The sequence below is a fragment of the Xenopus tropicalis genome, chromosome 8 (genome assembly GCF_000004195.4).
Source record: "Xenopus tropicalis strain Nigerian chromosome 8, UCB_Xtro_10.0, whole genome shotgun sequence".
NCBI lineage: Eukaryota > Metazoa > Chordata > Amphibia > Anura > Pipidae > Xenopus > Xenopus tropicalis.
In genome coordinates this window covers 113,559,291-113,575,486 of record NC_030684.2, presented here as the reverse complement: position 1 = coordinate 113,575,486, position 16,196 = coordinate 113,559,291, and the positions used below count along the sequence as shown (strand labels likewise).

Sequence of the window (16,196 nt, the reverse complement as noted above, 5' to 3'; positions counted from 1 at the left end):
CGGCAAGCCCAGTCAAAGCTGAGGGTTCATAGCGCAAACATCAATAATATAAATACAAAAAACATTTAGCATTTGCACAATATTTTCTATAATGCACAACAGTTATATTATTATAACTTCAGTCTGGTGCCTTTGTTAGAACTCCATGTTAAAGCCTAATTTGCGTATATGTTACAGTAGAGGTACTTCCTCTCTATATAGTTTATACTTTTCCAGGGGCATTTCGAAGTGAAAGGGTACCCCGTTTATGGCTGCCAGCCCTGAGTAATTATCCTGTGTGGCAGTGCCCTAAAACCACTGATTATTTAACAAGATAAGAGACAAAGGGCCTGATTCACTAAAGTGCGATAAAATGTGCGCTATTTTTAGCGTGCGCTATAAATTTTACCGCTTCTTAATTTTGGCGATTTTTCGTACGATTCACTATAAGCATACTTGCGCTTTTTTACGCGCGATATTGCATGCGTTATTTAACTCGCGAAGACTATTTCAATGCGGTATTTGCCGGTACATGCGCTAAATCACGCACGCTAATAGTCGCCGCATATAAATGGTGTATATAAATATTAGCCCCATATAAATGGTAGCATATAAATGGTATCATATAAATAGTAGATGCTTATAAATAGTAGCCACTAGTGATGAGCAAATGTGTTCTGGTTATCTTTAGAGAAAAATTAGCAAATCTTTCGAAAGATCCATGAAACGGCAAAAATGTTGTGCTGGCAAAAAAATTGTTGCCCGTGACTATTATTTTTTGACGCTTGTATAAATTTTTGGATGTGCGTTGAATTTTTGCGTGGCGACTTTTTTCATGCGTTTTGCCATTGGCGGATTGTTTTGCGAAACGCATGAAAAAATCCGCCGCGAAAAAATTCAACGCACGTCAAAAAATTTGCTGCGAATCCATGCCTGGCGAAACATTTCAGCACTTGTAGCCAAATATAAATAGTCGCGCAAATGAACGCACGCCATGTTAGCCATACACGCCAATACTTGCGGAAAATTACTGTATTAAAAATTAACATTTCGCTGCAAACTGACGGCTGCATCACTCTAGGGGAAACACAGACTTGAATAAATAACACTGCAAAGTCCATATTTTATTGCAAAAAACTAATTTACTGTACTTTTCTATAATTATCGCCTGCCTGTAGTAGGAGTTAATTTTCTTATAGCCGAATGCGATATTTAGCGCACAAAAGTTATAGTGAATCATGCGATCGTATTCTTTTCAGCGCGGAAAATAACAAATGCAGTAAAACTAGCGCAAGAAATACCGCATGCGAAAATGGCGATTTATCGCACGCGATAATACTATGGTGAATCGCCCGCAAATTATCGCGTCTTTTTTACCGCAGAAAAACGTGCGATAATTTTTATCGCACTATAGTGAATCAGGCCCAAAGAGCGGTAACAATATAAGCTAGACTAAATGAAAAGCAGCAAGGATTCAAGACTGAGGCTGATGCCACATGTGGCGTAGGGCTGATTTTTTCGGCAAGCGTTTATCCGCTTGCCAAAACAATAAGCCCTACGCCACGTGTGGCATCAGACTCAAGTGGGTTATGTAAGATCAGGTGCAAAGTTTGCTAAAGGTCTAGTAACCTATAGCAACCAATCAGCAGGTAGCAATCATTAGTCAGCAGTTTTTAAGCAAACATCTGATTGGTTTCTATAGGTAATTAAGAACTGGGCAAACCTGGCGTTTTTTTTATTGTATTACCCCCAAGAGTGTAATTTACACAAAATAAATCCAAACTCACATCAAAGGAATTGTAGAAACCTTTCACAGGGAACAACTGCAGATATTAATTGAGGGTTTCAGACAAATTGGAACAAAGGATTCACAGAGGAGCACAAGATTTTGAGAGATTGCAGCACATTCTCTCGATACTTAAATAATTTAGAATATGCATAATAGTCTAATTGAAGAAGTGGGGAGTTTGATGCTGTTTTGATTTTTGATATTTTTGTTCTGTTATACAAGCTCATTTGAATATGCACCATCATCCTTTACAGCCATCAATAAACATAATTATTTTCTGTCTGGGTTATCCAAGACACTTGGGGGTAGCGTGAAAGCAAAGAGCGGCGAGCAGGCTATATTTTTATTCTGACTGTGCACAGAGGGCTTTAGGAGTCATGCTGGGCAGGAGGGGTGCCAAGCATGTGGGCCAGGAAAATGAATAAGGTATTTAGCAAGTATAAATGCGGAACATTGCATATTCAGTTTTACAACAACAAAATGTACCACGGTTTGTAAAAATGTTACAGCACAAGAGGCTAAAGCAGATACAGTTTTATCATGCATGTTGCAATTTTATGGAGTCACCAAATCCTTGACTGATCTGAATAATAAATTAACATGTGACATTAGGCTGACTTGTCAAGGGGAAAGTCTCCTGAAGTATCACAGGGTGGGATTCACACCTATGGGGCTCCTTAAATAACATTAGGCAAATTTGCCCTATACACTGACCCATAGCAACCAATCAGAAATTAGCTTTGATCATTCTAGTGCAAGTTGAATAATTAAAATAGCTCTCTGACTAGATGCTATAAGTTACTTCACTGTCCAGAATTTGTTAGCAACAGATCCAGTCTCAGCCCAAACAACTGGAACAAAAGAAAGGTGTCCATACCATGAACGGTCACTAGTACATTACACCCCCATTCAGCCCATAGGTCAGTGATCCCCAACCAGTGGCTCGTGAGCAACATGTTGCTCCCCAACCCCTTGGATGTTGCTCTCAGTGCCCCCAAACCAGGTAGTTGTTTTTGAATTCCTTGGTGGCAAGTTTTGGATAAATAAAAACAAGATTTACTACCAAATAAAGCCTTCTGTAAGCTTTGTGTGCATAGAGGCTACCTAATGGCCAATCTTAACCCTTATTTGGCACCTCCGTGAACTTTTATGGTGCTTGTGTTGCTCTCCAAGTCTTTTTACATTTGACTGTGGCTCGAGAGTAGGAAAGGTTGGGGATCCCTGCCTTAGGTTAATTGGTCGGATACCAAAGTGTACTGGTCAATGTATGGCCACATACCTGACAATTCGTACAGGTAACTACAATACCACATACCCCATGACTACAGCGAAGATGGGGCCATAGCCAGTCTGCTGCACGGTACCACTCTGAATCCCTTTTCCTACCCAGTAGGCGAATATGTGCACACACAAATTAGGGAGGTAGAGCAAATGTGGTAGCGTATATAAGGGCCCTAAAATTGTTTTTGGCAACGGGGGAGGGGGGACAAAAGAGGAATGTTATGCCACTAAACTGTGGGGCTGTATTTATAGGCCTACTGTGTATAAAAGCAAAAATACAGGAACTAACTTAATCCTTTTACAGAACAAACCACTGTGAGCATGGATAGGGCCGACCCACCAGTAACATATCAACAAGTTTATTACTTGAGTTTTTACTATTATTAACATATATTTATAAAGCACCAACATATTCTGCAACTCTGTACAAAAATGAATGCCAAAACATGCTACAAACGCATCATTATATATAATCACTATCCTACACAGAAAAAGACCAGTCTGAAAGACAATGGCATCTTAGGCAAGGCTGATGCAGCCTACACATAAAATTAGTGGGGAAATAATGGTCCCCTTTTAAAATCAAATACAAATGCAAATTACATAGTTCTAGACACAGTGGCCCTTTAAAGATAGGTTTTGTTCATTATAATTGGCGCTGACAGGTTATGAAACTTGTAATCGCCTCCAATCAAGATGGATATGGAGCACAATTTGTTTGGGTTTATCTTCCCAGAATAAACTCTTGTTCTTTTTTGAGAGGCATTCAATTAGTTCTCCCTTTAAAACAAGACACACAAGCAAAGCTTCCATCCAATGGCAGCATAAAGCTACTACATGTATAGGATCTATTAGCCAGAATGTGCGGAACCTGAGGTTTTAATGGATAAGGGATGTTTCCGTAATTTGGTTCTCCAGACCTTAATTGTGGTAAAAACAATATGTAAACATAAATGAACCCAACAGGATTGTTTTGCCACCAATATGGATCCATGCAACTTAGTTATGCACCTCACCTCCGCCTCTTCAATCTGCCCCTCCTGGAGACAAGTCTCACAGTTTGGAAAGTACTGCTTTAGCTTCTATTTTTAAATTCTGAGTTCTCAGAATTATGAAAGTGACATTATATGTGTTCTACACCAGTGTCCTACCCTACTTCCACTAAATACAAAAGAAAGAAGAGTTAATTGGGCTGTTGTTCATCATAAGACCCAGTCTATTTTCCCTCAATGGTCAGAAAGCCAGCAGTGGAAGAGTTAAAAGGCAGCTAATATCCACATGTTACCTTTAGTCGCAGGTCTGCTGCTGACAGCAGACAAGCCAATTAGTGAGAGATTGCCATTGGCAAAATCCTGGTGCCCCAAAATTCAAGGGATCTAAATAGAGTCTCCTGAAGCTATACCTGCAGCTAAGCACATCACGTGCTCAATAACCCAAAGGTAAAGCTTCCGGATTTACTAGTTGTACTGCCACTCTCCCAGAGCTGCAGAGCCCTATGCCTGGGTTTCTTTATGTTTTGGGATTTTGTCTGAGGTTGGGCCTTGGGACCCAAGACTCAAAAGATTAAACTATATGTGGAGTTTTAATAACAGGAGATGTTCCTGTTTTAAAAGCAATCATGGAAACCTGTTTCTCAACCTGGACCCAAAATTTAGGAACCCTTGCTCTATGGCAGGGGTCCCCAACCACCAGGCCGCGGACCAGTGCTGGGCCATGGCCTGTGTTACAATGGGCCACCTCTGATCCCTACATTTGTTACAAAGTGGTGTTTGGAAGATGTGCAGAACGCTGCATATGACATGATGATGCGCCAATGCGTATAGCGCCAGTGCGTATGACTTGCCGACACGCATAACACCATGTCTGTGAGTTATACGTATCATACAGTGATTGTGTTGCCTGCTTATTACCACACCCCAGTAATTGAAATGCGTACCCACCGGTCCGTGAAAAATTTTCTTAATTAAGAACGGTCCCTGCCGCAAAAAAGGTTGGGGACCGCTCCTCTATGGGGCATATGCACCATCTATATGACTGAGACACTAAAAATGTCACTGTGCTGTGTTCAATAATGGTTTCCGGTGGATATCGGCTCTGAAATTCTGAAATTCACTGTTATCCGCTGCGTGTGCCTGCACCTGAGCTGACACAATGGTACTGGGTGCAGGCAAGGTAGGAGGCTGATGCCAATGGAGGAGAAGATTCAGCCCTGTGAGGTATCAGCCTAAGGATGTTACTAGTTACCAAGGAGATCCATGACCACACAAAGGCACAAGGTTGTTTTACACATGATCAAACTCCAAGGTGACTTCCAATATTCTAACATTTTACACATTTTTTACATTTTACATTTTTACACATTTTACAGTCCTAAGACACACAATACAGTAACAGGAACACGTTTTGCTCCTGGTTTAATAACTAATCAGTTGTTTCTTTTCATTATTCTTGATACAGTAGAGCAGTAAATGCTAAGTGTTTATAGGCTGCTTTATGTTACTAGACCTGGAGCAGACATTAAACCAGTTATAACATTCCCCTTGAATATTCTAACTGGTTTAAAGGCTGATATCTGTGAATATTTGAAAACATTGGCTTGCAAATTGGTCTCAATCCATTTCAAGTTTGTAAGGAATGTATGTGTTATTGAAAGGAGTTTAGAAGTTCTCCCATTGTCTGCATTGGTTTTCCCCAAAAACATTCAAGCAGGTTACTCAGGCTAACACTCATCTAGATAATTAGTGCAATAAGAGAGTCAGGCAGAATGAACCATCCCTGCCATAAGCTAGCCAAGATGCTCACATTTCACCTTTTGATATACATGAATGAAGTGACTGCGCAGGTAAACCCCCCCCTGCAAATAATTTCCAGGTATGCTAGCCGGATCTGTGCTGGCATTGTAGGCATTGTGCCATGTACACATTTGCCATCATTACTGCAATTCTACTGCCCTCTAAGTATTTAAATACCTAAGCTGACACTATCTCTTTGGCCACAGGAACAAATTTAAATAGATCTATGGAGTTGGTCAATTTTACTTACCTAAAATATTAGCAGGAAGTCAGGAATTAATATTCCCTAGAGCAGATATTCACACAAAAAAAGGCACTGTCGCTAGAAATTCAAATTAGGGACGGTTGGCAATGATTTTAGATGGCAAGTCTATCTGGGCACGTTATTATAATTCCATATATCCATAAATGTACCTTCCCCACTGTGATGAATATGAATTGCAGTTACACGGAAAGTTCCTGGGTCCCACGACAAAAGGTAATTTTCAATGCTTACTCCTCAAAGTATCTTAAAGGGATAGTAACACTCCACATTTAACAAGAAAGTTTCCCTTATGCCTTTAAACCACTTACTCACATTTCTATTTTTCATCCACAGCTTCCATTAAGTTAGTAACTCAACAATTCAGCTCCTATCCCCACTCTGTCTGGTGTGGGGGACAGAATTGTGTCCTGATAGGGCAAGGACAAATATAATTAGTGCCTCAATCTCCCACCACTTGTTGCTCCCCCAAAGGCCGATGTCCAATCCCAACAGTTTTATTTATTAAGTATAATTTTCATTACAATAAAAGCCCTTGGGAATCAAGAATGTGCTTTACTACCCTTTAAATTTGGTCTTATTCCCTGGAGATTTTACATGGGCAGCCTGCCAAGGAAGAGCACCTAGTGTATTGTTCTATGAATGTGCCCTTGACCACTTTCTGTTGAAATACTGAGGCCACACTGTGTCTGTCATACAATGCTCTGGGCGCCCATGTTTGTCATGGAATGTTGGTGGCCATAGAGTGTCATGAATTGCAAAAGTTGGAGAAGTTATAAAGTGGTTAAGTGCTACTGTAGCCATGTCTGGAAATGAGCATGGTTGGTAAAACTGAGCAGCTTACACAATTTTACTAACTATACTGTTTCAAATACAGACTTTGATGGAAAATTCTGGAATTACTCTCACACTTTTATAAACATGTCCACCAGAGCTTGAATTTACATGAAATGGGGAAACATTACAATTATTAATGCTTTATTGTATGCCATACCTTCAGCACGTCAGTCAGTACAGTATTCAAACAGGGCACCCATTTGGAGAGTGTCCACTTATACAATATAAAATGCCCAGCAGCAAGCTGAAGCAACCTGTGGTGTAATAAGTGTATATTCACTACAGCACCCTGTAACCATAGAAAACAAACCAATGCTGAACTACAGAGTCACACTGAGGGCTCTCTAAGTCCTGTCAGAACCAATGTATTCATTCAGCCACTGCTTGACTCCTTTACCTGAGCTGTAAATGAGGGGCTGGAGAATGTTTATGGGCAGACTTGCACCTGTACATGTCACAGGCTGCGCACACAGACTATGGGGGATGCCATTTGTTACTACAGTGCACTTGAGAGTGTCTTTTTATGAACCCAAAAGCTCAGAGTATAAGAAGTTATGGATAATGGTAGATGTGGGGGATGCGTGGCTAATTCCCTGTGCATCTCCATGTGGCAGGCACAGTGTATACACAAGGCAAGGACTGTACACGTCATATGCTGAATGGTGCATGGTGCTGAGCTTTCCATGAGTGCCTTCCAGCCCCAGGCCTCCCCCGATCCCCGGCCTGTCTTACCGCTCTCTGCGGGAGGGGTCCTGCTGGAAGCCGGGCTTGGTGGGCGCCATATTCCGGGCAGCGGCCCCGCTGTGTCCGGTGGGTCAAAGCAGCGGGCATCCCGGGCCCAGTGTGGGGGGAGCCGACATTCTCCGCTCACACAGCCGCTTGCATGAGCCCTGAGCCCGGCCAAGCTCTCCACCTCCTCCCGAGGGTGAGAGCGGATCTAACTAGCGCTGCATCCCTCCATCACTGGGTTCCATCACACCGCCCTCCCTTCTCTCCTCCTCGGCTCTCCCTCCTCCTCTCCGCTCTCCCACTTCTCCCTTCTCCTTTATTTCATCTTTCTATATATCTGCCTCATGCCTGCTCCCCTCACTGCACTGGAACCGCTTATTTACCTCATGTTTCCCTGTCCTTTCCTATCTCTCATCATGTCTCCAGTCTCTCTTCCCTGGTCCTTTACTCATTTTCCTCATTTTTACACCTTTTCCTTTTTCTGACATTTCCCTTCCATTATTGCTACAGTAATACCATTTCTAGTTGTTTTATTATGTTTAATGCCTTCCTATGTTAATTTCTCTTTCTCCACATTCCCATTGAGCATTTCCCAGTCTTATAAATAATCACATAGACTTTTGCCACCCTGTGAAGTTTAGCAGCATCCCTGACTGTGACTGGGAGTGTTACTGCAGCTACAATCAGCCTCTCCCTTGTGTCTGCCAATATCATACCTATACCTGAGAGAGAAATAAACATATATACTAGGACTAGGAAAAAATTATCCCTGATGCCATCAGATTTACTAATAGGGAGAAAGTCTGTTTAGACTTCAAGGCCATGGTTTACTGAATGAACTAATATTCTCCATTTTTTCCCCACAATGCAGCATTTTCTGATCACATGTCAGCATCATTGTGCCTGATGCAATTTAAACAAGTGGGGCTATATAACCTGTGTCTGTTTACAAGTTGTATTTGTATTATTAAGGAAGTCACATGAGAAGGGCAAAGGTGTCCTCTTGTATGGCCCCCACTGGATGGCAATTTAGTAAAAAAAGATAAATGTCTAGCACTGCACACTGCTCCTCATAGGTGAGTGCTCATATACTAGCAGGCACCTTGAGTATAGTCAGTGTCACACTGGCCCACCAGGATACCAGGGAAAACTCCCGGTGGGCCCAAGTGTCAGTGGGCCCCCTTGCTTCTAATTATTTAGCCTATTTTATGGTCATTCTCTATTTCTGTATGGGAACAAGGCAGTTTGATAGATGGAAGAATAGGGTATAGTATGTAGAGAAAAGAGACTAAGATAATAAGGAGTTTAAAGGGAGGAGAGGTGAAATTAAAGTTTTGAGAGTGGGCCCATGATCCATGGTTATCTAGTGGGTCCCTGCCATCTCAGTCCCACACTGATTATAGCACCATTTTATAATGTCAGAACCCCAAAACATGAAGCATTGAGAGAAAACACAAAAACCAGTTTCTTGAAGAAGAAGGAAAGGTACCATCACTGTGGGATGCCAAAATATTAGGCACCCAAGTGCTCTTGTTAGGAGAAAACCGCACCTGCCCGGGGTAGCGGCAAGCAATCCTCTTCTGTCTGTCTTCGTTCTTTTTAATTCCGGGGACGGCGTATGCACAGCAGGGTGAAAATTTTGACTTTCTTGTTAAAGTTCAGCTTTTCACTCTACTGTGCAGGCGGAGCAAAGACAGAAGGAAAAGAATTGCTGTCTCACAGTTACCCCGGGCTGGTGCAGTTTTCTCCTAACAGGAGCACCAGCTCTGCAATTAAAATCACTGGGGGGTGCCTAATATTTTGGCACCCCCAGTGACGGTACCTTTCCTTCTCCTTTAACCTTTGTATTCTAATTTTGTATATCGCGAATATGCCTGTTCTCCACAACCACTAAACACTACCACCTACCTCAGAATGTTACTTACTATACCATATTTATTATTATTATTATTAGTAGTAGTATATTTAGAATATCTACTTTCCTTGGCCTGCCTGAGTTATATGGTAAATGTAGGTATTTACTAAATCCATAATGTTTTGATTCGGCTAAATACCAAATCCTCCACAAAAACCTGAACCATAATTTTCAAATTTACATTTAAATAAACATGTAAATATTACATTTTCTGTTATCAGATGTTTGCCACTATCAGTTGTCCAGAGCTTTAAAGTCAAATAATTTTAAGGGTGCGGACTCAAACTGGCATCTGGCTAAATTACAAATGTGTAAATAAATGTGCAAACGGTAGAGTAAATCTTTAAAATTCAAGATTACCACCACCACATTTTCCTAAAACTAATACCAGCTTTCACTCTGTCATCATCCCTCTGACATCATCATTGACATTTACATCTGCAAACAGCACATGTGCATATAAGGTTCATGCAATGAAGAATGCAGGCTTACACAGGTAGAATTTATGTTGATAAAAAATGTTCTGCTTGGATTGAGCACTGTAATAGATAAATTAATCTCAGGAGAGGAGGTTAGGAGAAAAAATGTGTTTCTCCAGAAGAGTGCACAGCTAGAGCAGAGTTTCTTTGAACACCAGCATTGCCACCTCTTCATTAGCTGCTAGACTGGAAGGAGTGTTTAGTAAACTAAGTTAAGAAGAACTGAGCATGCTCAGTTAGCCAACAACCAAAGCAAATTCCTAAGGCAGGTGGCCGAGTGAGTTAGAGAAGTAGAAGGAATCCTAAGTGAATAAGGGGATACTACAGCCTTACTATTACCCTTTTAACAATTGGAGTGGCAGGTATTTAAATATTTTAAACAGGATGTTCACTTAATAATCACTTACATGTCCATTAAGTTGGCATAAATCCATGGTTTACCAAAAGGAAAGCTAGTTGGGTACAAGTCCCTTTAGCAAAGATAAGATATTAAATCTATTAGGACAGGGACAAACAGTTTGTCAAAGGGTAAAATTGGCTTAATTAAATAATAAATCCTATCAGATAAAATTCTAATTGGGACTAGATGGAGAAATATATTTTGTGTCAAGACACTGTGATTACAATTGTTCGTAATTTTAGTCTGCAAGAAATGATTTTCAATAACTGTATAAAAATGTTTAAAAGTTTAGTAAGTAAATAATAAAGCAGTGGTTCTCAACCTTCCTAATGCCGCGACCCTTTAATACAGTTCCTCATGTTGTGGTGACCCCCAACCATAAAATTATTCCTAAGACCATCGGATATATGTGTTTCCCGATGTGTTAGGCGACCCCTGTGAAAGGGTCTTGACCCACAGGTTGAGAACCACTGACCAACATTGACTTATCACTTTATTAAATAAGGTGATAAATACACCCTTAAAAGGGAATGCCAGAGTCAAAACCAGCAGTGCAGAATGGGACATAAACACACTGCTCTTGGTTGTACAGTATATGGGTAAGTCACTTAGACTTACATTTTCTTTCATTATGCAAGAACTGTAAGGTATCATATGATAAGAAAGGCTTATTTGAGAATTATTAAATATGATACATCTGCTACATTGGTTCTGGATTAAAACCTGTAGGAATGAAGTGATAAATGTCACTCGCTCTCAGAAATTCTTGTCCACTGCCAACGCATTGTTTGAGAGGAACATCACCTGGGGCCAACATTGTGTGATAAATGAAGTGCTATAACTCATTCCTCCAGTCTTCAGTCATAACTGACACACGGTGTTTTATCTGTCATGGCAGATACATATTTTTTTAATAGCCCCCAAACATGCTGTTTTGATTAATTATGGAAAATTGCTGTAATAACTGTCTTTAAAGGGAAACTTATGGCTCAGCACTTGGTTGGTTTTTACTAAGAAATTGGGTTAGCCTTTCTTTTTCACACAAGGTATGCATATTAAGGGGGTCATGCTATAAACGTGACAAAATCGGTATTAGGTCTTGTAACCCATAGCAACCAATCACAGACCACTGTCACCTGTTTTAAAACAATCATCTGGTTTGTTGCTGTGACCAGATTTTGCCATTTTATCTACATAATTACTCTGTACATCCCACACTGCAGATATTTGCTGCCCCAGGCAACAAAGAAAGGAGCACAGAATGGTAAATTGGGTCCAGCAAGAACCTGAATGTTGAAGGTGGAGATACCTTAAGGGGACTTATAGGGGTCTTGTAGGGAATGCTAAAATACATATATATGATTGTTTTGTTTACTTCCCCTTTAGTTTTAATACATGAAGCATTTACAGTACACAGTGGCGCATCTGCACGAGGCAGCATGGTTGATGTGGGTCTCTGACCCGTTTAGCAACTGATTTACATTAGTTCCTGGTTGCCCAAGAAGGCTGTCACTGCTCACCTTTGCTTCTTAGAAAATTGCCTTAGTAACCTTTAGAGACTAACAAGCTACCACAGACCCAAATCCATCACTAATTTATCTGATAAAACTGTGTAATAGCAGTGACATTAAACTTGCAGATTGTGGGACTGTTTGAGGAGTTGTGCTGAGGCTTATTGCATGGAAACTGGGTAAAGGTGGGTGGAGAGCAACACGATAAGCTGCCAAATAAACATATCTGGCCATATGACCAATTTATGACATAAAGTCTGAGCTGGTTATTATGGGTTAATGTGAATGACATTACCTTACTAAAGCTGGCCATACATATAAAAATTGATCTTTTGGCCAGGTCAATGAGCAAATGGATGCTTGCCCAAAGTGGCTGGTTAAACTAGGTGTTCTCCATGCCAATGACTAGATAACACTTCCCATGCAGTACACCCACAGACCACGTTCTAAGAGCAATACCCACATCTGAATTATATATAAATGAATCTTGATCAGATATCAGTAGAAAGGATAAAACATATGCCAATTTGTTTCAAAGGCCTGATCCACAGCCGACACCAACAGGGTATGGACACCAGTATGAACTTTTTGTAAGAAATACTGTTACTTTTTTTTTTTTTTTTAAACAAGAGTAACAGACAAGGTTTTTGATAATGAAAATATTACTATGACTGGTAGAGAAAAGTTCTGGACAACAGCTGGGACTATATTCCATGTTCAGCGTGTTTTATTTATTGCATATACAGGTATGAGACTTGTTATCCATAATGCTCAGGACATGGGTTTTCCCGATTAAACTCAATGGGACTGTTTTGCCTCCAATAAGCATTAATTATATCTTAGTTAGAAAGTACAAGGTGCTGGTTTTTTATTACAGAGAAAAGGGAAATCATTTTTAAAAATGTGAATTATTTGTTTATAATGGAGTCTATGGGAGATGGCCTCACCATAATTTCGGAACTTTCCGGATAACAGGCTTCTGATTAACATATCCCATACCTGTGCTAAAGTCAGCATTAAAAGGCACTCTTTGCAGATGGTATTACATATTGTAGCATTCATGGGCTAATATTTGTTCTGTTCAAAGGGAGTTAAGTAAAATGGGAAATGGCATGTGATGATCATCCCAAACGGATTTACCGTTGTGCATTTGAAGGGTAAAGACAGTTCTATAACGTACATTTAATATGACAATTTCTAGTGAACACACAGGCCCAGATGCATTTTGTGGACAGCAGTTTGTTGACTGAAGACCAGCACTCAGCATGTAAAAGAAAAGGCCATAGACACAAAGGGAAACTACAGGAGTCCAGAAAGAAAAAACAATGGATGACAAAGCAATTCTCAATCAGTGTATTCCATGTAAAGACCATAAAGTAATACAAATTAAAAAAAAAACTGGTATATGGCATACACTGGTATACAAATTGACTCTTAGAGAAAGCCTGCAATGTATACACTACTTTCTAAAATTACATCCCAAGCCTCCATTTTTCATCTGTTCCCAGAAGGAGTAGTTAATCATACAGACACACAGAGAAATCACTAGTGCGTTGCAGAAACCCATGTTTTGTTAGCCAATGCAAAGGGACACAACTTGAAGGAGTAAAGAGGGCTAATGTGTGTGTTGGAAGAGGCATAATGATTGGACCTAATGAAATGAGCTAATACAAATGAATAAATAACATAAAGAAAGAAACCCCAGACTTAACTATCAATATTGGAATTGTTTATGCATGGTTATGGTACATTTATGAGGTCTACATAACAGTTCTGTCACTGCAATGTTTATTATTAATTTAGAAGAAGGTGCAAATTGCAGAAAAGAGGCAAAAAGGGATACACTTTACTAGTGAATGACACACTAGTATTGGCAATCTGCACCCAAAATGTTGGAAGTAGAATGTGAAGTGACCACCATCTTCTTTAAAGCCCCTTACCTGTTCATTATACACAAGGCACACCTTTGCTAAGACAGACATTATGCAAAAAGTGTCCTTTGTTCATAGATAATAAATAAAAAAAACACAAATACAAAATTGTAGAAATGATACCTATATTGGCTAACAATAAAAATACATCTGTAACTTCCTAATTTATTGCTCATGAACACTTCTCTCTCATCATTTGTATTCTGCCTGCCGAAATGGCCTTAGAGTTTCAAAAGCTTGCAATGTATTTTTATTGTAAGCCAATATAGGAATAATTTCTACAATACTTTTGTATTTGTGTTTTTTATTTATTATTTTTGCCACTGGCTAACATAAGTACCACAGTTTTTGCTTTGTGCAGAGAGCACTATGCTCTGTACTAGCACCACATATGACATCAAAGGCAAGTAAGGGCAGGAAATGCAGGAGCTGGACTGCAAGAACTATATACAGTATATATATACAGTTGGGATGGTGTGAGCTCATTCTAGCTCATTAGAACATGGGTGTATATTTGTTGAAGTAAACAGGCCTGGAGTGTCTAGGTAATATGTGTCTTTCTGTGACATCAGAGAGGGAAATATAAGGATACAGTTCACCGGTTAATTCCAATTCACTGTGTGCACTTGTGCGTTACACACACATCCCTATGCACGTAAGCATTCAAAATCAATAAAGCTAAATTGCTCACAAGTACCCCCGAACAGGTTGCACCGAACAAAACGCATGGAGACCTGCACGCATGGAGACCTGCACTGGACTCATACTGTGCTGAAAGCGCTACTGTTATTGTATTTAGTGTTTCCATTACAAAAAAAACAGACCAGATGATGTATTTTAATGAATCGGTCCATACTCAGAGCCAGCCTAATGAACATTATCATGCTCATGCGTATCTTTATCTTACACTTTTCTCTCACACACATATGATCACAGAGCTGGGAAGACCAACAGCCACAGCACATTGATATATAGTCATATAGCCATATGTATCAGCTGCTGAGAGACACTATATGTAACGTATATGATAGCCCAATAATTGTATATGTTTGTGTGCATAGCTCTGACAGATAAATTAATAAAGTGAGTTCACAACAGAGGCTGCAATGCTTGGGAATGTCAATAAACCATTACTGATCACACAGTCTTTTACATCCTCCAATCATAGTCTGCGACGCTCCCCCCACACTCGGACCCTGCCTATCAAAGCCTTGGATGGGGGGGGGGGGCAACAATAAGCCTTCACGGTGGACTCTCCGTCTGCAAATAGCAAAGCCATTAAAGGGTTTACCCTATTACTGCTAGAGGGTCCCACGACTGATCGCTTGGAAATGTATTACAGGCCTCTGTGACAGAGAAAGGGCTAGACAGCTGGCTGCTAAAGTCGATGGAAGTACAAGTACATTGCCTGCAGAATAATTGAATTTCGGGACTTTTGTGAAAGCAAACACAGGCTGCGCTGCCTCCTTTCTGTGCTGTACAGGGTGGCAAGCTCACTGATTCAATTATTTGCTAGTAATTCAATGTATAACGTGTGCAGTATTTTTTTTTACCATTCTATATATTAAAGGGCCAGGCACTTTGTATATATCCTTGCTACTGCAATCCTTAAGATTGCTACATAATAATAATGATCAAACACAATGCAGTTATTAATTTCAATTCAACTGTACATTCTACATTAGAATTACATTATTAACATTATTATTATTACATAAAACTACAAAACAGACTTGCTGTAATTTTCTTCCATGAAGGCTCTGTATATATATACATATATATACATATATACTTTGTATATACTATATCTACTATAGGAGAAGGAAGATTTTTGTGTTTTGACAGTATCCCAGGATCAAGTACACAATTCCATGATAATACCTCAGAACACATGGCAGGATAAATCCAGTGGAAATTTCATGAAAAATACTTCCCAAAACATCTTGCAGAATAAATACAGGTCCAGTTTGATATTAACATCCCAAAACACAACATGATAACGCCAGTCAGTGCCAATTTCATGCATCCCAGACCACGTGGCACAAGAAATACAGTGCCTATTCCAAATATAATGGTAGTATAAATACAGTGTCAATTTCACATGGCAGGATAGATGTAGTGTCAAACTGCATTAAAATACCTCCATCCTGTTTGGTATAAGAAACACATTGTTGTTGGTTTAGGAAGGTTTAGCTCTCCAAGCTTTCATAAACATCTGTCCATGATTTCTACTATATCTTCTCTTTCCATTGTATTTATTACACTGTATCTCCTTGAGAGTTATAGCTTAG

The 16,196-nt window shown here is 39.9% G+C and overlaps 1 protein-coding gene across 5 annotated transcripts in view; it reads right to left on the bottom strand.

Moving 5' to 3' along the window:
• Nucleotides 1-16,196, bottom strand: part of npas3 (neuronal PAS domain protein 3) — a 284,441-nt gene that overhangs the window by 257,821 nt on the left and 10,424 nt on the right. Inside the window, exon 1 of one of the 5 annotated variants that reach the window (XM_012968648.3) lies at nt 7,673-7,947. The exons of 3 other annotated variants lie outside the window; for them this stretch is intronic. In XM_012968648.3, the coding sequence (XP_012824102.2) occupies nt 7,673-7,722 (50 nt within the window). In that variant the 5' untranslated portion in view covers nt 7,723-7,947. 5 annotated transcript variants of the gene reach the window in all.